This window comes from Pimephales promelas, chromosome 24 (genome assembly GCF_988280905.1).
Source record: "Pimephales promelas chromosome 24, fPimPro1.hap1.1, whole genome shotgun sequence".
Lineage (NCBI taxonomy): Eukaryota > Metazoa > Chordata > Actinopteri > Cypriniformes > Leuciscidae > Pimephales > Pimephales promelas.
Genome location: NC_142792.1, coordinates 18,008,540 through 18,033,352, shown reverse-complemented (window position 1 = coordinate 18,033,352; position 24,813 = coordinate 18,008,540). Strand labels below are relative to the sequence as shown.

General features: G+C 37.9%; 1 protein-coding gene across 1 annotated transcript; it reads left to right on the top strand.

Annotated features, from left to right (window-relative positions):
• Positions 1-1,965: 1,965 nt before the first annotated feature.
• On the top strand, positions 1,966-23,389 carry slco1d1 (solute carrier organic anion transporter family, member 1D1). Its single transcript, XM_039668473.2, has 15 exons — positions 1,966-2,037; positions 3,255-3,311; positions 7,078-7,219; positions 9,707-9,839; positions 10,256-10,380; positions 10,816-10,962; positions 11,297-11,395; positions 12,625-12,885; positions 12,991-13,155; positions 15,735-15,930; positions 16,234-16,399; positions 17,931-18,115; positions 18,650-18,714; positions 18,812-18,929; positions 23,037-23,389. The coding sequence occupies exons 2-15, from the start codon at positions 3,261-3,263 to the stop codon at positions 23,254-23,256; spliced, it is 2,073 nt and encodes a 690-aa protein (XP_039524407.2). The 5' UTR covers positions 1,966-2,037; positions 3,255-3,260; the 3' UTR covers positions 23,257-23,389.
• Positions 23,390-24,813: the final 1,424 nt, after the last annotated feature.

Genomic DNA, 24,813 nt, shown 5'->3' with positions numbered 1-24,813 from the left:
GTTAGGTTTAGGGGGGAGGGGGGTGGGGAGTTCGTGCGTATTATACGCAAAAAAAGTGTGTATCATATGTACGCGAAAATCGCGTGCCATATACACGCAAAAACTGTTTTTGGCGTATAAATGCCACGAGAAATGACATTCGTGCCATAGATATAAACTTTCATGAGATCGGGCTGGAATTTCACATAATAAGTTCCCTTTATTTAACCATAAACTGAAACACAGTAAAACAACATATGGTAACACTTTACGGTAAGGATACATGAATTATCACGAATTCATGTATAAATTAATGCATGAATTATGCATTCATTCATGCATTATTTCTCATGAATCATCACAAGTTCAACGTTTTTCATTCATGACTTCATGAATGAACAACACCTTAATTAAAACATTAACTAAGATATGCACATCGCCATGAATTATGATTTATTACGCATGATCATGATGTTTTCTTTGTTCTTTGTCTAGGTCAGTGACCTAGTCACCACTTTAGTTGAGGGGCCACATACATGATGAAGTCATTAATAGATTAATGCTTAGTTAATGATGACTACTGTATTGGACAGACACCATAATAGACCAATCACAGAAATACAGAAATCATCGTTAACGAAGCATTATCTATCAATGACTTCATCATGTGTGTGGCCCCTCAACTAAAGTGGTGACTAGGTCCTTTGAAACGCTGATGAACAATGCGCTATTAATGGTGGCATAACTGTGAACAAAGAAAACATCATGATCATGCGTAATAAATCATAATTCATGATGATGTGCTCATCTTAGTTAATATTTTAATTAAGGTGTTGTTCATTCATGAAGTCATGAATGAAAAACGTTGAACTTGTGTTAGTTTCTGATGATTCATGAGATATTAATTCATGAATGAATGCATATACTTATACATGAATTCATGATGCTTCATGTACCCTTACCGTAAAGTGTTACTCAACATATATACATATATAAAGATTATGATACAGTGTTTTAAAGAGCATCTTGTGTGCGTCAGTGAAAGCAAGACCTTACAACTTTTCACGTTTTTAAGTAAAATTTTGACGTTGATAATTTCCATGTTAAAAAAAATAAAAAATACAATGGTCTGTCATGAAACTCTAGATAAGAGTTTCATGACAGATATAGATATAGACAATGGTCTGTGCTGGCTGATAACTCAATCTGCTTGCAATTACATCATCTCTATAGGGCAAAACTGATTGGTTCCTGCAGTGTCAGTAGCCAATGAGCTCACTGCTCATTGTCTCATCCTCCAGAAACTCTCCTCCTTCCCCAGCTCCACCTCCTGTATCTAATATGGGTAATTCATGTTCACTATATTGTACAGCAGCTGCATGTCGTGCTTGAGCAGTAGCAGCAACAACAAACAGAAGCGGCAATAATCTACAACAACAGCAGCAATAAAAGTATTCTACCAAGACCAAATACTGTATATAGACATTTTCATATCCATTACCATGGCAAACACTGGTATAGGTGCCATGACAGAAATTACATTTAAATTTGCATTTGTTGGTTTGTCTACTTTGTCTATTTCTAGTTCTAATGAAGAAAAAAACAACAACACTGTTATAACTTTAACATAACAATCAATATACTGTTTTTTTCTTATAAAACTGATAATTATTATTGACAAATGTTGATATTTTGATGGACGTCTAGAACCGCAGTATTCTTATCAAACATAGATTATTTGAATTGGGATGAAGGGTCATTTAACAATACAGGCATTTGAGTGAAAGCCTCACACTAGTTTCAGTGACTTTTGACTGAAACGTCCCATCTATGTTTGTCTACAGTGTTATGAGTGTTGCTCTAACTCCAGAAACCCCAGCCCCCCCCCCCCCACCCTCACTTGTAGAGAAGTGGTCTGTTGACAGGATTAGCAAACACTCATGAATGTTTGGTTACTTATTAGATGAAATGTTATAACATTGTGTGATAAGGCCTTACCTGTGAGCGAAGTGTCAGAGTCCTCTATCCATCCATCGAGGGACACCGGCAACAGCACAGGTACATGTGATCTCTGTATTTCTTACTAAAGTTGATCGATTTCTTGTTTATAAAAAAATATCCTGTTTGCAGAGCTGATTTATGTCGGTTACAGCTACTAACTACTTTAGTTTCCACGACTTAGAATGAACAATACTGCAGCATTTATTAATCTTAGTAGTTGAGGTTCTACATTTACTAATACATTAGTCAACATTTGAAGTGGATCAAAAAAGTTGTCCTAAGACAAGAAACGGGTAAATTCATGAGTAACTTTGATGAAATGGTTTTGATCCACTTCAACTGTATGTTAAAACCAAAAGTTATATTTGTTACTGGATATAATGCACGGTGAACTAACATGAACAAACAATGAATGACTGTATATGTATTAACTAACATTATCGAAGATGAAAAAATGCTGTAACTGCTCATTTTTTGTTCATGTTAATACAATTAATAAATTATGGTTGTAAAGTGTTATCTAGATTACAAATAACTTTAAAGTGCCATTGATTTATATGTAATGATTATGCATTTTGTTCTATTATATTATGAGCTGTTTGCCACTTTTTGTGAATCTGTGAATTTTAGCTCAATAGCAATCTGCCATATGATTTTCAGATAATAAATAAATAAATAAATAGTTTAACCGTTATAAAACATATCAGTAGATTTTAAAAAGGTATGCAAAAACGCCCATCGTTTTGGCGAACATATCTTTGCATGTCACTTTAGAGGATAAAATTGGTGAATGTAGCTACAGTACAAACCTATAAACAGAGCATTTATTCGAATTTTGACTCTAAACCTTATAATATTTTCGATTTGCAACCACTTGACAAATTAGTCAGCTTAAAAAAATGACTTTTTTTTGCCAGCAGCGTCAAGAAATTTTTTTTCTTTTTATATGCCTCATAACACGTTTCATTGTCTTCATCATCAAACCAACATCAACAAAGTGTGTCCTGCCGTCCATGATTCTTGAAAACTTTGACTTTTTTCAAACACCCTTCCTCTGGCAGGAAATGTGGTGAAATTTCTGAATCGACTCTCAGCTCCACCCTCAGGGGTCTTTCCCCTCAGATGATGTTTTCTTACTCACCCCGAACAATGGACCCTGAAAAAAATAAATAAATCTGTTTGCAGGACAATAACATGATCCTGGACATAATGGTCCCGATGTTAAAACGCTCTGCACTGTTCTGTCATCTTTCATTCGTATCGTTTGCTTCCAGGGCATCATGAGCGTGGACCAGAAGGCGGCACGAGAGCCATGTTGCTCCAAATTAAAGGTAATTTTCATTCATTTTCTTCTGCTTTGTAACTTCCTGATTACATTGACCTGATTACATTAAACCACCCATTACGATCAAAGACAGCCGATTTAATCCCATCAACAACTTACTTTCTATTGACTTTCTCTGCATGCTTTCAGTCATCTTTGGAGATATTGTATGGAAATTCGAACACTTAAGTCACACACAGACGTAATAATTATTATTTTTTTTTTTTTTGAATTAGCACATTTTTCGTGCAAATCATTAAAAAACTAAGAAATAGCATTTAGTGAAAATTGCATATTGAAAGAAGGTATTTGAACACTTTCTGGTTTTCAAACTTAAGTTGACCATGTTTATGTCTGTTAAAGGGATAGTTCACCCAAAAATTAACATTCGGCCATCATTTACTTACCCCTCATTTTGTTTTAAACGTTTATGAGTTTCTTTCTTCCGTTGAACACAAAAGGAGATATTTTGAAGAATGTTAGTAACCAGACAGTTGACGGTAGACATTATCCTCCATAGAACAAAAAAGAAAAAATTCTATGCTTAGTTGGGGTCACTTAATATTAGGCAATATTATTGAATTGAATGCACTGACACTATTGCATGATTGAACCGGCTGACATGATGACATTACTGTTTTCTCCTGAGCTCATTGAACTCACAATTGACGAAGTTGATGAAGGAAACTCAATCAACACTGAATTAGCATCGTTGAATCTTTTTTTCCCCCCTGTTATTACTGTAAAGCTGCTTTTAAAACAATCCGTTTCGTATAAAGCAGTTTAAAGGTTACTTGACTAAAAATCACATGAAATCATTTGTTTACAACAAGAAAGTGTGGCTTTAATGTGCAATCACTATTTACTAACCTTTTTTTATCATTCCAAACCTGTTTGTCGTTTTATTTTAACTCTGTGGAAAACAAAGAAGACATTTTAAAAGACTGTTCCTCCGACTCAATGACAGTCAATGAGGTCCAAAAAAGGTAACACTTTATTTTATAGTGTCCTTGTTACACGTTAGTTACTATAGTAATAACTATACATTATACATACATGTAAAAAAAAACCCAAAACCATACCCTAATCCTGACCCTAGATAATTAATATTACTCAGTATACATGTATAACTACTGTACATGTAACGTGTAACAAGGACACTGTAAAATAAAGTGTTACCAAATAAAGTATGACCAAATATGTTTTTTTAGAAGAAAGTCAGAAAGCCATACAGGTTTGTTCTCAACCACTTCTTAATATAGACATTTCATGTGGTTTGATGAATTAATTAGCTTTAGGAATCACCAACATTGCTTTGAAAAACTTTGTAAATGTGTCTTGACTGAAAATTTAGTAGAGTTTGATAAACTTCCTTTTTCTTTATTACATCTAAACACGAGAAGCCTAATAAAGCATGATAATGACTTACTATCTCTTTTAGCTAGTTTAGATCATAAGTTTAATATTATTGGATGTAGTGAAACCTGGATAAATGAGGTTCTTATCTGAACACACTCAATATGGATGGCTATGTGCTATATAATAAAAATAGAACAAACAGACCAGGTGGGGGTGGGCTGTCAGATTCAGTATTTATTGAAATACATAATGAAAATATGAAAAGCATAATTGTTGGAATAGTCTATCGAACTCCTGACTGTGACTTAAATTGTTTCTTGACCAAACTGGATGAAATACTAAGTAGCATCAATTACATGAATAAACATTGTTTTATTCTTGGCGATTTTAACATCAATTTAGCCAAAGATGATGGTGCGAAAAAGTATGTGTATAGTACCAAAAATGATGAAAATTGCAAAAGTTTTACCAATTTATAAATCTGGTGAAAAAAAAAAAACTTATAAAACTATTGACCTATATCAATTTTACCAACTTTTTCCAAGGTACTTGAGAGGGTTGTGTACAACAGACTTAGCGGTTATCTGGATAAAATCGAAATCATCGTATCGTATCATCGAAAAAATTAATGACGCTATAGATAATGGTGAGATTGGTATAGGTGTTATCAAAAGCCTTCGACAACATTGATTTAGAAATTCTAATCTGGAAATTGCATCACTATGGTGTCAGAGGGAAGGCACTCTGCTGGTTCAAGAGTTACCTAACTGATAGGGAGCAATTTGTCCAAATAAACAATAGTTATTCTGCAGAATGCACAGATATCGTTTGTCGAGTCCCCCAGGGGTCCATATTAGGTCCACTTCTTTTTATTTTGTATGTAAATGACATTATAAGTTCTTTTTTTGTCTCATAAAAATCCGTATATTTTACAAAAGCTTGTAAATGAGGAATTAGTTAAAGTAGATAATTGGTTTAAATGTAAGAAATTATCAGTAAATGTATCGAAAAAACAAAACAAATTTATTATATTTCGTTCAAATAGAAGCCGGACAAACATTGAAAGGATACAAATTAAAATACATAATACATAGTGAACATCAAATTCTTAGGTATTTATTTAGATGAGTCCTTAAATTTTAAACAACATATGGAGTGTTTAACAAAATAATTATGAAAATATGTTGGTCTATTCTATAAATTAAGATATGTTCTTCCTTTTAATGCTCTTCTAACACTGTATCGGTCTCTTTTTGAACCACATCTACACATCTCACATCATCTTTGGCTTCTGGGAGGTCCTTTTTTACAGAATGGTTCATCTGTAAACATGAATTTGTTGTGTCCTGTTCTGTGAATTAATAAAGGAAATGATATTGTAAAGACACCAGGGTAAGTAAATTATTAATTTTGAGTCCCATACTGCAAACTAATTAAAACTTTACTCAAACAGTTCCGTTCCCAAGCAATAATCTAATAGGAAATTTTTTGGCCTTATCGTTCGGAAGAAATTAGTCCCTATAAGGTCAATGTTTCGGGCAGAGTTTTAGTGGCGATTGATGATTGGAGTACTTCTTTTTGGTTAAACGAATCAATGGCCTGGCTTCTGACCCAAACTACAGCCTAAACTTTTTAATGGTTAACTGTGTAACATAAACATACAATGTGAAACTAGTTTGACTAGTCATAAAAACATGGGTTAAATATCTGTGATCTCTCAATATGTGTCACTACCATGTCAATATGTTATTGAATGCAAATATATGACATGACCTACAAAATACGTGTTCCAAAACAGCACTTTTTTGTGGGTCCTTATCAGAGTTATAATCTATTTTTAATGGACAATTTGTTAGTGATTGTCAAGAGCTGTCTACAAAACATACTGCGGCATTATAATCAAATTATGGTACAGCTCAAACTAGCCTGGTCTCGCACAATTTATTCTTTTTTTATGATCTTTTTTGGCAAACTGGTAAAATCTCATTAATTTGTTATACGATTTACTCGCCAGTTTAAAGGTTAGGGTTATAGGGGTGGGTGCACGTGATTTCACCAAGTACCACAAGTTCCTGGGTCATCATGTTTGTTGATCCTGGATCAACTTTCCAATCAACCAATCAGATTTGAGGGACAAGTTTACAGTTTGTCAAGTTTAGGCAGGGTGAAGTACTTAAACATTAGTGTTATTCACCTATCATTACCCTAGGGAAAAGTTATGGGTAGGGTTAGATTTAGGGGTAAGGATTGGGTAAAGACTACATTTTGGGACAGGATTATTCATCCAGGATTGACAAAATATGTTGATCCATGTCAAGACCATGTCTTACTTGGCAAAGTCACGGTGACCATTAGGGGTGGACCATCATGCTTACTTTTGCTTTCTGAAAAAATCTTGTGTTTTTCTTTTGCAGATGTTTTTGGCTTCCATGTGCTTTGTGTTCTTTGCCAAAGCGTTTCAGGGCAGCTACATGAAGAGCTCCATCACACAGATTGAGAGGCGCTTTGACATTCCCAGCTCGCTGATTGGATTCATTGACGGAAGTTTTGAAATTGGTGAGAATCAAAATTACATTTCTTGGGCCTAAATGTAGCAGAATGCTATAAAAACACATTCACATGGGGTGGCAGTGGCTCAGTGGTGCATGTAGGTTGTCTACAAACCAGAAGGTTGGTGGTTCAATCCCCGAGCTGGATGACGCCTTGAATGGATGACATCGCCGTTAGTGTAAGAGTGAATGGGTGAATGTGAGGCAAAATGTAAAACGCTTTGGTGGTCATTGGGTTTGTTAAAAGTGTTATATAAATGCAGTCCATTTACCATTTTTCATATAACAAAAAAACCCTCTCATATAAATTCATAACTATTTTGACAAACTGGTGAGTGATATGCATGAATTCATTTGAGAGTTTTTGTACAGTCGTCTTACTCCCCATTGGCTTAGGTGTGGGGTTGGGGGTGAAACTTGATGCTTACATTTTTATAAAAAACATATGTTTCCATTCAAATCAGTCTACAAAGTATACAAATGCTTTTTAGGGACATTGTATTTTCAGGGGCCACACTGTCCCAGTATACTTACATACAGCGAAATCAAAAACGAACTGATGTGACATTGTTTCGAAACAAAATTAGGCCAAAACTCTTTTTTTGGAGTTCGTTTTGGGAGTTTGAAACAGCTTGCCAATGGAAACTTTTCGTAAAAGTTTTTTTCGGGCTGGTAAACACCTTTGTACTGCCATTGGTCCGTGGCGATTACAAAATAGGCTCCGCCTTCTTTCACAAGGAAATCTTCTCCGGTTAATTTCTTCGGTTCAGTCCGTCGAGGTCAGACGGCAGCGAGTGAAAAAATTAAGTTGAACTTCTGATGAAAAGAGAAACTGTTTTTCATGTTTAAAGCTACACTGTGTAACTCTTTTAGTTTATTCTTAGCTAAATACACTTAGTTCTTTCAAAAATATATGTGCTCATTAATGTATATTTACTTCGTTCAAGTATTCAAGTATTATCGTGAGTGTATAAGATGCCATTGAAAATACATACGGGTAAGGGGTTCTAATGTCGGTCGTTATGTTGCCTATCTTGAAAGTACATTAGCCAAAGAGGGACATACCCATTAATTCAAGCTTTGCCTTTCGTGTTTACATTTGAGTTAACACTAATGGACGAGGTCGAACTAGAATGTTAATCGAACTGAGGTCGAACTGGAATGTAAAACCATGTTAATCTTGGACTACATTGGCTACCGTAGGAGTTAAAACGAAATCGGAATTGAGAGGAACAGAAACTAATATTCACTGGATGGTCATAAACCTTTTCACCACTAGATGAGGTTAAAAATCACACAGCGTAGCTTTAATATGGTAAAGATGCTTGATTTTAGGCAATCTATTGTATAAAATAAACGTAATGTGACTTTACTAGAGTGCTGAATTGCAGAGCTCGTGCAAATACGTTGTTGCTATGATGAGATGCTTCTCTGTTGCTGTTTTCTCAATTCTGTTGTGTTTATTTTTGTAATTGAAAGGAAAGCACGCTGCACATATTTACGTGTATTTCAGACGAGACCACTTTGGAAAGTTACTTGAGTTTATTGAACACAATTTATCTTTAGTGGTATGGTTCCTTATGGGGGTTCTTGCTCTATAATTAATGACACACAGAGCTTTAGCATTAACCCCTCATAGAACCATCAGCTTGAGTGATATACAGATTTAAGACAGTTTAGTAATGTCTTTAAACAACAGTGTTAACATGTAGACGTAGCAGTGAAATCCTGGACGTCTATAATGTAGCTTGGCTATGGGGATAAGTGTCTCTTGGTGATGATGTATGTGACGACTTGGAAGCCTTTGCAATCTGAAACAAAGAAGAAAGGTGCATTCAAGTATGCTTCACACTTATAGTGGGAAGGCGGGAGGGTTGAACATGTTTCCCGGGCAGTAGTGCCATGTATATATGAAGAGTTCAGATGCAAAAGCCTCTAAATGCCATTTGAAATTTTCTTCTAAAATGATCATTTTTATCAAGCTTGTATATTTAAGTTCAGTAATTTCACTTAAATGGCAATGAAAATTACCTATTAATTGTCATTTAAGTGAAATTACTGAACTTAAATATACAAGCTTGATAAAAATGGTCATTTTAGAAGAAAATTTCAAATGGCATTTAGAGGCTTTTGTATCTGAACTCTTCATATATCCTCCTGGTCTAATAGGAGAATGGTAGTGGTTGGAACGATTTGACAGCTGATCGCGGCCTATGCCTACGTGGCCTGTTTGCGCAAACGCTGCGCTCGATTAATCTAACTTTTGTTCTCAGAAGTTTCGGCGGCGTCAGATGTTCGATAACAGTATATCATTGGTCACATATTTCGAAACTTCGTTTTACCCCTAAGCGAAGAACAAAAAAGAACTTTCCGTGAATATATCGGGGGCTTGAGTCTAATGTGTAATTGCAAGTAAATTTGCAATATATTTCTCTTTTAGGGAATATAAAATGAGTAGTGATTTTAACAGGATACCAATTGTTGTTCTTTTCAGGTAATCTGTTTGTAATAGCTTTTGTGAGTTACTTTGGCGCTCAGCTACATAGACCTCGCCTGATAGGAGCTGGATGTTTACTCATGGCCATAGGATCCTTCATAACCGCGGCACCACATTTATTCCAAGGACTGTAAGTTTACGTGAATAAATATTTTTTTACATTTGGCAATGCAATGTTTTTAGAAATGCAGATCAACTACTCTTAAAGCCACTTCGGTCATTGTATTTGTATCAAGTACACATTTCCAGCCCGTTCTCATCCCAAGGCGTCATATACACCGCTTTTGCCAAAGCGTAGACATCCAACGCACATCTATGAGACACAGATGTATATGGGGCAGAAGGCGCCTCCTAGTGGTCGAACCCTAACCCTACCCCAGACCTAAACCTACCCATACTCTGTGCGTGTTATATTGACGCTAAAGTGTGCCATGTACGCTTTGGCAAAAGCGTCGTATATGACGCCTTGGGATGAGAATGCGTTGACATTTCTGGATTCAAGTAAATACTGTTAGAATGTGTCAAACGTGTGTTTATATTCCACAGGTACAAATACGAGACAACAATTACACATGTGTCAGCCTCCAATGGGACAGAGAATATTCTACCATGCTTAACCAATAGGACTCTTTCGCAAGATAATGAAATTCACACAATGGAAGTTCAAGCAGGTAAGTTGTTCAAGCTTGAACCTGACATCAGGTGATGGGCCTTCCTTCATAATGTCCGTTGATAAGATAAAGCATCTCCACTTAAATTCCACTTAAAAGTCCAACAAAAATGTATATATAGATTCAACCTAATACTGGCATCCACATTAGCATGAAGGAATTGATTCTTCTATTCTGAGAAGATACCTGACATAAGTTGGGAAACTGGAGCTGTCAAATCAGTTTTCATGTTTGGCTTGTATATGTACCACTACCATTGACCTACCACTCTAGATTGCTTATCTAGCTTTGTATTTCTGAACTCTGAACCGTTAGAGGCCCAATGTGTTGAAATTGATCGTTTTTTATGTAATTGATACTCAGACTTTGATCTTTCATTGAGACGCTTTGAGTCTTGTGTGTTGTTGTTCATTTGTGGTATTTTTGTTCTTTCAGAGTGTGAGAAAGCAACCAGTTCCTCCATGTGGCTCTGCGTCTTTCTCGGGAACATGCTTCGTGGGGTGGGGGAGACACCCGTCATGCCTCTTGGGTTGTCTTACCTGGATGACTTTTCGAAGCAGGAAAACATTGCTTTTTACCTGGGTATGATTGATTGTTTGAGTATTATATTACCAATACTGTCATACATTCAAGCCTATTAACATCCTGCCAATTACAAAGCAACCCCATAAGATTTTGCTCAATTACGCAATTGAAACTTTTCAAGACAACTGTTCCTTATTTTAATAGCGTACTGTGCTTGGTTTGAATTGCTATGAAAATGTCAGGCAAAAATTTGGATGGGGGATTGTGGTGGGGGGTTTAAGGAGGGAGCGAAATATAATGGATTCTCGACATCACCCTCCTGCTCTTTCTCTGATTAAGACGATGTCAGTGTGAATCAGCATTTTTGTTCTGATTGAGGTCTTTTTTTCAGCTCTCATACAGACGGTAGGAATAATCGGGCCCATGTTCGGATTCATGTTGGGATCTTTCTGTGCCAAGCTCTATGTGGACATCGGCGCGGCGGACTTAGGTAACACTGGTCTTTCAAAATGTAAACAATCAGGTGCTTGCATTCACCAAAAAAGACTGACATATGTCTATGCCAAGGCCAAACTGGGGATTTAAGAACTTTTCATGGTTATGTACGTCTTATATATTTTCTTCCCTTATTGTATAAATAATTTATACATTAAATTATATTTTTGGTTAATAAACAACTCAAAATAAATGTTTTTTAAATAAATATTTTTTTCACAGACAATATAGCCAATATTAAAAATCTATACAGTGTATATGTTTTATCTTAATAAAAGCATTCAAACTAAACCAATCCACAATTTTATTATCTGCAAGTAAAATTGTACAATATAATTTAAAAAAAATAATGTTCTTTTCATCAAAATTTCCTTAAAATGTGTTTGTGCAAAAGAATTAATGCAAAAAATTTACAGTATAGTATATATTCTTTAAACACCTTAATATTTTACATGTTTTATTAAGGAAAACTTAAAATAGAAGTCAAGAAAATTATTTATGGCACTGCAAAAACTGACATGATAACAATTTTATGTGGAAAAAAAATAAACTCCCGGCAACTTTTCTGAAAGGCCTTTAATACATACAAACTAGCACTTGTATCTTCAGTTTTACTGTGTCATAGTTGCTTGTTGCATCCAAATAATGTGAAAAGTCGATGCATGTTTGTCCTTTAGTCTAATCGATTGGACAGGTCACTTGGTCAGTTGGTTCTCTCTGTTTACTCAAGAGGATTCCAGATCCTTACCCTGCATGCATTATTGTACACATTAAAGGGATAGTTCACTTTGAAATTCATTTTTGGTATGTTTTAGCGTACCTCAAGGGCATCCAAGATGTAGGTGTCTGTGTTTCCGCAGTATCAAAAATATCAAAATTGAAACTGCGGAAACAAAGACACCTACATCTTGGATGCCCTTGAGGTAAGCTAAAACATACCAAAAATGTATTTCAAAGTGAACTATCCCTTTAATACCTGAAGTCAGTGTGCTTATGTGTTGTTAATGAATGACATGACTTTATGGTATGCATATGTGACACATTCACAGTGTGTTATAAGTAAAATTTAACTAGTCTTCTATATAATTACTTACTGGCTGACTAAGTTACAGTAGTTACCCACTGACATAAAGGGTCTTTGGTCATACTGTTCATTAGGATTTCAAACTATAAACCGCCTGATGATTTGTGAACAAAATGTCCATGTCTGTTTTTTTTCTGAAGATCTTATCACCATCAATCACAAAGACTCACGTTGGGTTGGCGCCTGGTGGTTGGGCTTTTTGATAACTGGTGTAGTGATGCTACTGGCTGGAATTCCCTTTTGGTTCCTCCCCAAGTCTCTTCTCAAGCAGGGTGAGACTGAAACTGAGAAAAAGTTGAATGTTCTAGAGGGCGAGCAGGACCGCTTCATTCCTGAAAACAACAAAAACAGTACTTCTCCCACCAAACCTGCTCCGGTTTCCATGGCAAATCTGGCTAAAGGTGTGAATTTCATTAATATATATTTTGGAATATGTTTAATACTAGGATATCTTTGATATATTAGAGCATACATGACCCTTGTGTAAAGCTTGTTGATGTTTTTAGATTTTTTGCCATCACTGAAGAAACTCTTCAGCAACCAGATTTACCTGCTCCTCCTGGGCACTGCTTTTGTGCAAGTCAATGGTTTCATAGGAATGATCACATTCAAACCAAAGTTCATGGAGCAAACTTATGGTCAATCAACATCAAGGGCCATATTTTTGATAGGTGGGTTTACATTTATTTTACATTAACTGACTTTGTTTAAGCCTCTTAAATATTCATATCCATATAAAAACACATACAGTAGTGAGGCCAATTGTGTCCATCTTATTTATATGTAAAACAAAAATGTTATCACAAAATCTTGCTGATGTTGACACATCTACAATAATCCAATAATCCATCCCCATTTTATATGTATAAAAAACGTCTCAGGGTACGCATGTAATCGTAGTTCCCTGTGAAAAGGGAATGAGATGCTGCTTCCCCTAGGGGTCGCTATGGGGAATGCATCTGGCATGTCCGGTGTCTCAAGAATGAGTCTAAGCTTGACAATGAACTTGACATTGGCAGGCAGTAGCCTATGAAGTCAATACTGGTATAAAAAGACACCTGTGCAATACATCATCCACTTCTTATCTAAAGGAGACATCTGCAGGAATACCAAAAGCATGGCATCTCGTTCAAGCTGGGGCCGAGTTGGGTCTTGTGCATGTTGCCCACTTGGGTCCCACCTAGTAGCGAGTGGAATCTTGCATGAAATCCATCTAGGCAATTAACATGCCACCATTATGGAACCCGCAGACATTCCCAGATAGAACCCATTTTTCAGCCCATTTCAAAACCACATGGGCCCCACACATAAATGATGGCAGGGTTAAAGCTAGGCCCAAGATGGGTCTTGTGCATGTTACCCAGAAGTGGAGGTCGGCAACACTCTAACTCAAAGGCGGTACAGACAAAGCTCAATAGAGCTAAACTCAGTCTAGCTGGCCCGCGAACCTTCGGAGAATGGATGCCTCAATATGAAGACTCTCACTGAGGTCAGTAGCCAAGGAGGATCCAAGAGAGCCTAACAACTTAGCATAATATCTTACCGCTAGCCGAGCACTAGGAGCAGGGTCCTCAGCATAAAGACTCTCCGAAATGAGAGAAGGCCTAACTACGTCCTACACCCATGACAGCTTACAAGCAGGCTCACAGAGAGCCTAACTACCTCTATAATGCGACTCTCTAAAGCAGGGTTCACCAATCTGGGTCCTGGAGGGCCACTGTCCCTGCAGAGTTTAGCTCCAACCCTGATCAAACACACCTGAGCAAGCTGATCAAGGTCTTCAGGATCAGTAGAAATTCACAGGTAGGCGTGTTTGATCAGGGTTGGAGCTAAACTCTGCAGGGACAGTGGCCCTCCAGGACCCAGATTGGTGAACCCTGCTCTAAAGCAATAGGGGGCCTAACAATGCTCCATTTAGTACTGCCTGGTCGAGCCTCATGGGCGGAGGCCTCAGCATAAAGACTCTCCAAAGTGAAAGGAGGCATAACTACGGCCTACACATGCGACTACTACAAGGATGCTCAGAGAGCCTAACCACTTGACATCACTATCTGGGTGTAGCTCTGAGAAGCGGAGACCTCTATAAAGCGACTCTATGGTGAGAAGAGGCCTGATAACACTTGGCGTTAAGGCGGGGACCAAGGAAGCTTAGGGAGAGCCTAACGAATCAGCACTACTGCCCTGTAGAGTTCTGAGGACAGTGGCCTCAGCATTACGGGTAAGCATAACTATGTCATACACCAAGGATAGCTACCAAGGAGGTTCACAGCGGGACTAGCTATTCGACGTTGCTGTCGGAAGCCTCAGTAAGGAAACTCTCTCTAGCGAGAGGTGGCCTAACGGCGCTTACTTATGGCGCTTTTCCACTACACAGTACCAGCTCGATTCGACTCGGCTCGACTCGACTCACCTTTGTTTGGTTTTCCACTGTGTAAAAGTTGTACCCGTACCTGCTTTCGGTTGCTTTTTTGTATCACCTCCTGGAGTGAAAAGCGAGTTGAGTTGAGGTGGTACTGGTAATGGAAAAGCGCCATTAGCTTACGCTTAACTTAGCAAACTGCCCGGCTAAGCTCTAGAGGGAGCTCTAGAGCTCTATAATAACTATAGAGCCAACTATTTGATGGCACTTTCTGAGGGGAGCTCTAGGAAGCAGATCTTTAGCCTAACGACTCTCAAGTGAGAGGAGCAAAAGTCTACTCCCATAAAGAAACAGTCAAAGAGGCTCACAGAAATCCTAACTACCTGACTGTTCTTAAGAGGGCAGAGCTCTGCATGTAGTGAACCTGAATGCAGTAACTAATGCTACTAAGTAAAGCCCAGGTTTCTTCATTGAGCAGGGCTCACAATGCAAGCAAACAGCCCTCTTGAGCACTGAGCGTGCATGCTAGTCACCCATGCAAACAATGCATATATTGTATGTCATCAAGTTTCAGAAACGCTGACACAGATGTACGCACTTCCTAAAGAGCTTTAGCATGGTCACACATTCTAACAGACCTGATCCTGAAGACAAGAAGAGGATGATGTATTGCACAGATGCCCTTTTATACCAGTGGTTATGCCATATGCTGCCGCCTGCCAATGTCATATTCCTTGTCGTGTTTAGACTCATACTTCAGACTCTGGCCATGCGACCCCATAGCGACCCCTAGAGGATGCAGCGTGAGTCCCCTTTCAAAAAGGAACTGTGTTATAATTTTGAGTACTCTAATTGAAATGCATGTATTACAGTCTTAAATCATCTTTTCAGGCATTATGAATCTACCAGCTGTGGCCTTTGGAATCATCACTGGAGGGTTTATAATGAAGAAGTTCAAACTGAATGTTCTCGGAGCTGCCAGGATCTGCATTGGTTCCTCTATTATTGCTTTCTTTACGCTGGTCGTACAGTATTTCCTGCAGTGTGACAACTCACAAGTGGCTGGACTTACAGTGTCATATCAAGGGTAAACACTCCAGAAATAGTCCTACTGTTCATTGTGTTGGCGATCAACTTTTTCTGTGGTGGCTTTGAGTGGTCAATGGAATTGATGAATGGCATATTTTAACCCTCATGTCTTATTTAGGTCTCAGAGGCCCAGATTTGTTATGCGTAAACAAAAAATGCATTTTTTAAGGCATTTAAATGGCCTTTGCTGTATTTGAACAATAATTCTTTTTTTTTTCTAATCCAAGAAAATTACTCTAAGTCCATGAGTACAACTATATTGAATTTTAAGTGGTTTTCTTATTCTGTTTACTTCTGACAGGGTTCCAAATGTGTCCTACCAGATGGACACACTCCTCTCTCAGTGTAACATTGGTTGCTCCTGCTCCCTCAAGCACTGGGATCCGATATGCGCCAGCAATGGTGTGACCTATGTCTCCCCCTGCCTCGCTGGATGCCAAACCTCCACTGGGGTTGGCAAGGAGATGGTAAGCTATTCCCACTTTTCCAGATAACTACATGCCTGTTGCTGAATCTGTTTTGGCCGCAGACCTCTATACTTTTATACCAATTTTATTTGTGTGTGTCTCAGACAGAAACATAGTGTCGGCCCAGATCCGGCCCACATCTGGCACACGTTGAATCAACATGTACCCGGATCTGGTCCGACACTATGTTCCTGTCTGGGGTGTTCTTGTGATAGAATACACCATCTGTACAATGACACATTTGAGTAAACAATCTATTAGAAATGACGTGAAACTGCTGTCATGTGATACATTTCTTTGTGAAACAGATTTTAGCCATGCGGATTTGACTGAATCATAGACCACAAGGATCATTATAGTTAACTAAAACCTAGTTGCGAAATATTGTGAACTCCTAAATTTACATTTCGTTTTAGACCACGGGGTCCATAAGTCTAAGACCTCTTGTGAAACTGATTTTATTGAGCAAATTTGTAATGTTGTAGTAGCAACCCTCTGTTGTTGTAAGGTCATTTTAGACCAAAAAAAACAAAAACGTTTTGAATAAAAAATAAAAAAAACATTTAATGGAAAATAGGCAAAATTACGAAAATATCACAATACGAAAATATCTACAAATCAGCAACAATGCAGAAAAAAATTATGCAGCAATGTAGGGGTGACACCCTAAAATTTCAAGAGTGAAAAATAGAAACTGTAGTTGAAACAATATGGCAAAATTCAACCAGAAGACTTAAGTTAGAGGTAAAAAATCAGGCTCTGATAAAAAAAAAAAAACTTTTTAATTTTTGTTATTTCTATTGAATTTTGATGTTATTTGTAACAAAATGCCTTTCTCTGGTTAGTAAAATGAATTGACACTTCAAAGTTCGAAGAAATTGACAAATCAAGATTTCAAAATCAAAATCATTACATATGTATTTCTTTTTATTTTACTCCCACCACATGAAAATAATATGCCTGCAAAAATAGGATAATATTCAAAATATTACAAAATATTCATTGTTTTTCCTTTTTTTCCAATGGAGAAAAAATATGATCAGAATTATTGCATAAATATTACTAAGTACAATGAAACTCAACTAATTTAGGTGGTAACAAAGTTAAGTGGTAAGTCAAATTTGACCACGAACAACACAAGTGTGACTCCCAACTGAACAATACCAAAGGGTTAAGTAAGCCCCCCATTTGGCAGTTAAACTTGCTCTTGGACTAGTTTATGTAAACCTAATGATCCATGTTATGCCAGCATGATATAAGAATGTTCCAAAGAGCAAGTTTTGAGCCTCAGTGGAGGAAGCTGACCTTTCGTACAAGCGAGTGAACATGATTTACTTACATTTGCTTAGTGTCCCAGAATTGGTGTTAAAGATTTGTTTAAACTAAATTTCTTCATTACAGACGTTTTCAACATCCTAAAAGGGTGTTTATTGCTAATAATAAAAAAATAAAAAATAAAAATCCAAGATGTTTGGACCCCACTGCATTGGCTGGTATTTCTTTAGCTAACATAATCTCATTCTTTTCAAAGGTATTCCACAACTGCACCTGTATTGGAGAGGCGTCTTTCCCCTATGTGAATATGTCAGCAGTGCTGGGCCAGTGTCCTAGAAAGAGTGATTGTGACTACATGTTTAAGTTCTACATGGGGGTATCAGTCATTGGTGCCTTTCTCTCAGCTTGTGGGGCCACACCAAGTTACATTATTCTGCTCAGGTAACAAATGTTCCCAACAGTACAACAGCACACTCATTTGAGAGACTTGAATGTGTTTGAGGGAAACTGTACAATGAATCAGGTCCTTCATGGTGCCTTTTCTTCCTCATCGAAGGGCACAAAGACAAAAATAAGTCGCCTAGGAAACAGACTTGAAGTCAAGTACTATATACCATGCCATATTTCCACTCTGTTTGGGTCATAAACATTACTGTTACAAAACCCAATCCTTTAATTTGATTGTTCTAATTGTTTCATAAGTATCTTCCTGTAAGAGTTTAACCCAATTTTAGTTATCATAATGCATGACGTTGAGAAAAGAAATAACAGGTAGACTAACCAGCTTTAAGTACAACCAACATTTCCTTAAAAATAAATAACGTGTATCATAGCAAACTGAACTTTTTCAAGTCAGATTTTATCTTAGGCTATTTCACCCTGTTAGACGTTCCTTCTTTTCATACATACATGCATATGGACAATACAGATTTTTTTTAATGATAATAAACGTTGTCATGATTGATCTTTTCTTAGATCCATAAAACCAGAACTGAAGTCTTTTGCTCTTGGTATGCATACTTTGGTTGTTCGAACACTGGGTAAGAGTATTTTTTTATTTTTATTTTTTCACTTCTTAATAACGCAAGATTGTAAAATAGCAGAACTATCTTCAGCTGATCAGTGAAACTTTTCTAGGTGGCATTCCCCCTCCAATTTATTTCGGAGCCTTGATTGACCGGACTTGTCTGAAATGGGGCACAAAACAGTGTGGAGGGAAAGGAGCGTGTCGTATCTACGAAACAGGCGCCTTCAGGTTAGTACTGGAAACTTTAGTACTGGTTTTAAGAAGTTGAACAGATAAAGTCTTCCTTAAAGGTGAATGTGAAATTTATGCATCACTATCACCTTGAAACAAACTTGTAAATATCATAATTCTTGTTAAATGCTTTCAAAACACTCCTTGTATCATTGGTCAGATAAAAAGATAACTTCACCCAAAATAGTTTCGAGTCCCTGTTTTTGCACTTTTGGGGAAATTAGCCTACCCGTCATCATAGTCATTTTTCCAAATAGTACTGGAAAAGTTGAACGCATTATAACATTAACAAACAAATGACCTTAAATTTCATTTGACAAAAAGCTTTCTTGACAAGCATGAAATATTTGCAGCACAGCAGGAATAGTGGAACAGTGCAACTTCTTATCCTTTTGAAAAAGACCTATGATCCTTCTGAAAACATGGCAACTCGCCATGAATGTGAACCATTTGTTTGCAGCTAGTAGGCAATTACAGTACAATTAATTATAGCTTTATCTTATTTATTGGCGTTTGAAGTAAGGTAAATGGCAAAGGTTATCTGAAGTCTGTTTACAATAACAAGTGTGTTACCACATGGAATTTATAGTCACAACTTTTTAAGTGGCATAACACCAAAGGTGTGTTTTCATTACCACCATAGACTGTTTGCAGTCATAAAATGTTAATGTGATAGTGATCTCTCTATATAAAGCTTTGAATAATTATGAATAAGCTCACCAAGGCTACATTTGATCAGAAATGTGGTAAAAAAAAAATAATTTTCAAACTATTATTTTACAGTTAATTCATAGTTAATTGGTGTCTCTACATCGTTAATATATTAATAGGCTATATACAAAATAGTTATCATGATTATGGACTATCTTACAAGATGATCCAAATCCACCAAGGCACACCTGCCCGGTTATGGTCCTCTGGGTGCTGTGGGCGCTAGAGCCCAGCCAGCCACTATGTACGACAATATTCCAAAGCCCACCACAGACAGAGAGCCTGAGCCTGCCACGATAAGGCCAAAGAGAGTGACTGAGGCCCTGTCCACACTACTGCATTTTCGTTTAAAAACGGAGAATTAAAACGAATACAATCTCCATCCACACCAGCGTTTTATCTGCGTATTAGAATTGATCTCCGTCCACATTAAAACGTCTGAAAACACTGATCACGATGAAAACAATCATCAACTCTGGGCATGCGTGTGCCAGTGTAAACGGTAGCTGACGAATCAGGGAAGGACACGTCATGACTGATGATACCCAGTCATAGAGCCGAGCGTGAGCCTCTGTGTCATCGTTTCTAAAGTCCTCCGGTTTGTCCCGTCTTCACTAAAAGGCTCTCTGAAGATTGCAATGCAAAACGAAGCTGCAGCGTTTCTAAACTTATCCGTTTTAGGACTTCGTTTTTTCCATTTTAGCCTGGACGGGAGGTGCAAACGTAGCAAAAGATCTCCGTTTTTAAATGAAAACGCAGTAGTGTGGACGGGGCCTGAGCCCGAGCTCGACAATAAATCTGACCAGGTATGCGAGCCGGCTAAATTGTCCATGGCTGATCGTAGTGTACGAGGACATGGAGGAAAATCCCGCTCACACTCCCACCACTGAGGGCATTCTGAGTTTGGCCTCTACAGTTTTATTATGAGGATTTGGAAGAAGATACTTCCCTGAATCCCCTGTACCCACTGCCCTTACCCAGCTCCATGTCTCCGCTGGTCCAGCCCAGGTCCAAGTTTCCTGTGTTTCCAAAAGCCTCCCTCTCCCACCTCGTCTTCCAAAGCCAGCCAGTCTATCTGCCCCACCTCTGATGGCTCTCCTCAGCTCATCGGCTCCTTCTTTGCTCCCCACTATGCTGCGTGGATGCGCCTCGGATCTTCCGGTCACCAGCTCCGCCTTGGCTAGAGGATCCCATGGCTCAACCTCAAGCTGCCGAGCCCATTACTCCACCTCGCCTCAGCGACCATTCAGCTCCACCTTGGGACAATCACCTGGGACCTCACCTGGGACAATTGCTTTCAAGGCTCCATCGTCCCTCCAGCTCTGCCTTGGTTAGACATCCCTCTGCCTTCGCCATGGACTTCTGGGTCATCAGCTGCTCTTCATCCCTCCACCCATTCGGCTTCATTTGGCTCCACCTTCCCTCCGGCTCTGCCACTATCCTCCCGTACCCTTGGTCCACCTTGGATGCTTGTTGTTGTGGCTCTACCTCAGTATACTGAACGTTCATTGACATTTGGTCTCATCGGCTCTTCTGCACCGCCTGAGTCTTAACCTCCATCATCTCCATCTTCATCAGCTGTCCCTTTTCCTTCATAAGCTCACTCCCTTGGACAGTGTTCTTTTTTATACTTTTCTTCTCCAGACAATCTATTTTCCAGAAGTCCCAAACAGTCAGAAGGAAGGTTCATCTGAGAAAATAAATTTGCCCCAGTTTTCCGCAGTCCAATCCTTGGATGGCTCCTTTGCAGCCATTCTTGACATAAGGACATTGTCCCAAAGTCTTGATCAAGATATTGAGCAAGCTCTACACTGGTGGTGACACAATTCCGTAGTTGAGAATTTAGACAGAGCCACTTGCTGTAAATTCTGGGATGTCCTGATGCCTTCTTTACTGCAGTCGAACCTCTCCTTGAAGTACTTGATGATTGGGTAAATGGCTATTTTGATGCAAAGCAAGAGCTATTGGCTGCTATTGAAGTGGGAGTATCTCAAGTAGATATTAAGAGTCTTATAAGATATAAGGTGATCACTTGGAATATTGTTAGGTGAGTCTAACAGGCAAGGAGTCCACGTTGGAGACCAGACTAAGGCCATGTCCACATGTACACGGGTATTTTTGCAACCGTGACTTTTTTACGCGGTTTGGTCATTGGTTTTTTTACACGGTTTGGTCGTTCATCGTTCGTCCACATGAAAACGCAGTATCAGGACACTGAAACCACTGTGACTGTGAGGTGTGTGCTCTTATATAGGTCCTGATTGGCCAGCCCGTTCTCATCCTTTAGTGTCATATAGGTGACGCTATATGACAAAACGGCGAAATACTACGCACATGGCACCCAAGGCGTCATAAATCCTTCCTAAACCTACCCATCACAGCACGTGTTATATTAACGATAACGGTATAAGTATTTCACCGTTTTGTCATAAAGCGTCACATATGATGCTAAAGGTTGAGAATGTGTTGGATTGGCATGCTTATGAGGGACAGGTCTAGGTGATCAGTATTCAGGTGAGAGTGAGCATTGGGAGACAGTGAGACAGTGGAGCCTGGTTAGAACCATCCAAATGACAGAGAGGTTTCACCTGACTAGTACTTTTTTCACACTTTCCCATGTTGTGATGATATGATTAGTGAAATAATGTTAGTTTGTTATTTTGTGCCGGGGCCAAGTTAATGTTTTTGGCCATTTGATTACTCTGCACAATGATATTGGATCAATGTGAATCATCACCACTGAAAAAGCAAACTTTGCAAACAAAATGTTTTGTCACTTCCAATGCTTTTGGCATTAGTTATATTTTTAATCAAATCAATGCAGCCTTGGTGTGCATCAGATTTCAAACACATTTAAAAAATTGAAACATAATTATTCCCAGACTGATCTCATGAAGTAGCGTGTGTATGACACGCCAATTCGCATTTCCATTTTTGGCGTGCTATCAAGACGCATAATCGCCTTTCAGCGTGTTTATGAACGCCGTTGACTTAACGCTATATAAATATATGACTTACCTCATCCCCGTCCCTAAACCTAACCGTCACTGGGGTTAATGGCATTTATGACTGTTCCCTTACCATCCTAGGTAAAAAAAAAGATATGACTTACCTCAACCCCATCCCTAAACTTAACCGTCACTGGGGTTAATGGCATTTATGACTGGAGATTTGACTGCGTGTACAGACACGCGGAATGACGCGGACGTTAATGGCGTAGACATACACGCGGATACACGCGGATAGTTCAAAATGCGTAGAGATAACATGCATGCGTGTATGCATGCATGCGACGCAAAAGTCATGATGTCATGTTGTTATTCCAAACTTGACCAGTAGTTTACAAAATGTATTTTCTAACTACAGATTCTGGTCTCTTTTTTTGTCCTACAGAAATGCTTTCTTGGGGCTTATTTATGGCCTTTATGCCTCATCCTACCTGTTGTGGGGGATCATGTACAATAGACTGTCTCGTCGTGAAAAAAAGCTTGCACTAAAGGATCAGTTAAAAGCTCCAGAACAGGATGACAGCGGGGTTTCCAATGGCAATATGAATGCCCCTTCAGCTATTGTAAAATGCAATGAAAATCCAGACCAGGAGACTACTATCTGAAGAGACTACTATGTGTCAAGTTCCAATCCAACTGCAAAGTCAATTGTGTGTTGCACCAAAGTAATAGAGTGTTACTTACAACTGCCACTTGTACATTTATTGAAAAGAGTATTAAATGCTGTTTGTGAACTCATCTACAGACTTTTTACATTAGGTTTAACTTCACTTTCATTTTCAGATATTATCAACATTCATGCAGTATCCAATCCAAAAACGATGAGCTAGAAAGTAATATATTATATTAAAAGAAAACATGCCTACTGTATGTATGGATAATGTGTTTCCTCAGACCAGAATATTGTTACATAGAATCACTGTTATTGCCAGGTCATTGTGAGCTCACTGTTTCCTGTTTCTTAGGAGATGTATGATATATATTTAGGTTACATAATCATATATTTTGTCATTCATATATATGTGAAGAGTTCAGATGCAAAAGCCTCTAAATGCCATTTGAAATTTTCTTCTAGAATGGTCATTTTTATCAAGCTTGTATATTTAAGTTCAGTAATTTCACCTAAATGACAATTAATAGGTAATATTCATTGCCATTTAATTGAAATTACTGAACTTAAATATACAAGCTTGATAAAAATTATCATTTTAGAAGAAAATTTCAAATGGCACTTAGAGGCTTTTGCATCTGAGCTCTTCATATATATATATATATATATATATATACAGTATATATATATATATATATATATTGCACTTTTTTTTGTAAAAATTCTGGATGGAATAAAATTGTATGTATGCAGCTGTAAATAATGGACAGTATGTACATGGAAAACTGGATCCTTTCTTCAACATTTCTAATGAATTTAAAAATTCTTACTTTGTAAGTCCGTTACATATAGAATAAAATAAGTTGTCTGTGTCCCTGCTCTCAACCCTGTTACAATAGCACAATAGGGGACACAATAGCATATCAATAGCACCAAACTGGCACGAAATTTACTTTTCAATTCCAATACCATATCTTCTGGAATTAATGAATGATCAATGGCAAATAAATGTAACATTCGTATGTTTGCTCTGAAATCTTTTTTTTGTTTTTTTAAGAAATAATCCTTCCACAAATCCCCCAACTAATAAATAATAATTCCAAAATAGGAAAAAAAATGTGATGTTTGGAGACACAAACATGGTTATAAAGCTTATAAAATGATCACACAAACAAAAACATTCCCATTTCTGTGATTTATGTTCAGGAATGCATCCATTGTGAAATCCTAATCCTCAGTTATGAGAGCAAAGCCGCTTGAATGACTGGGTCAGGCACATGCTGCTCATGGTTATCATAGTTAACTAAAACTAAAAACATTACAAAAAACCTCATCAAGGTCCTGATTATCTGATGAACGTCATTAGGCATGCTAAAACTCTGCAGGACAGTGGCCCTCCAAGACCTACCCTATCTCACGACCAATTCGTACGAATTCGTACGAGTGATTCAAAAGTGGCTAATTCGTACTAATTCATACGACCTCACTCGTACGAATTTGTACGATTTGTCTAAACCCACGTGACGGTTATGTTTAGGGGTGGGGTCAGGGG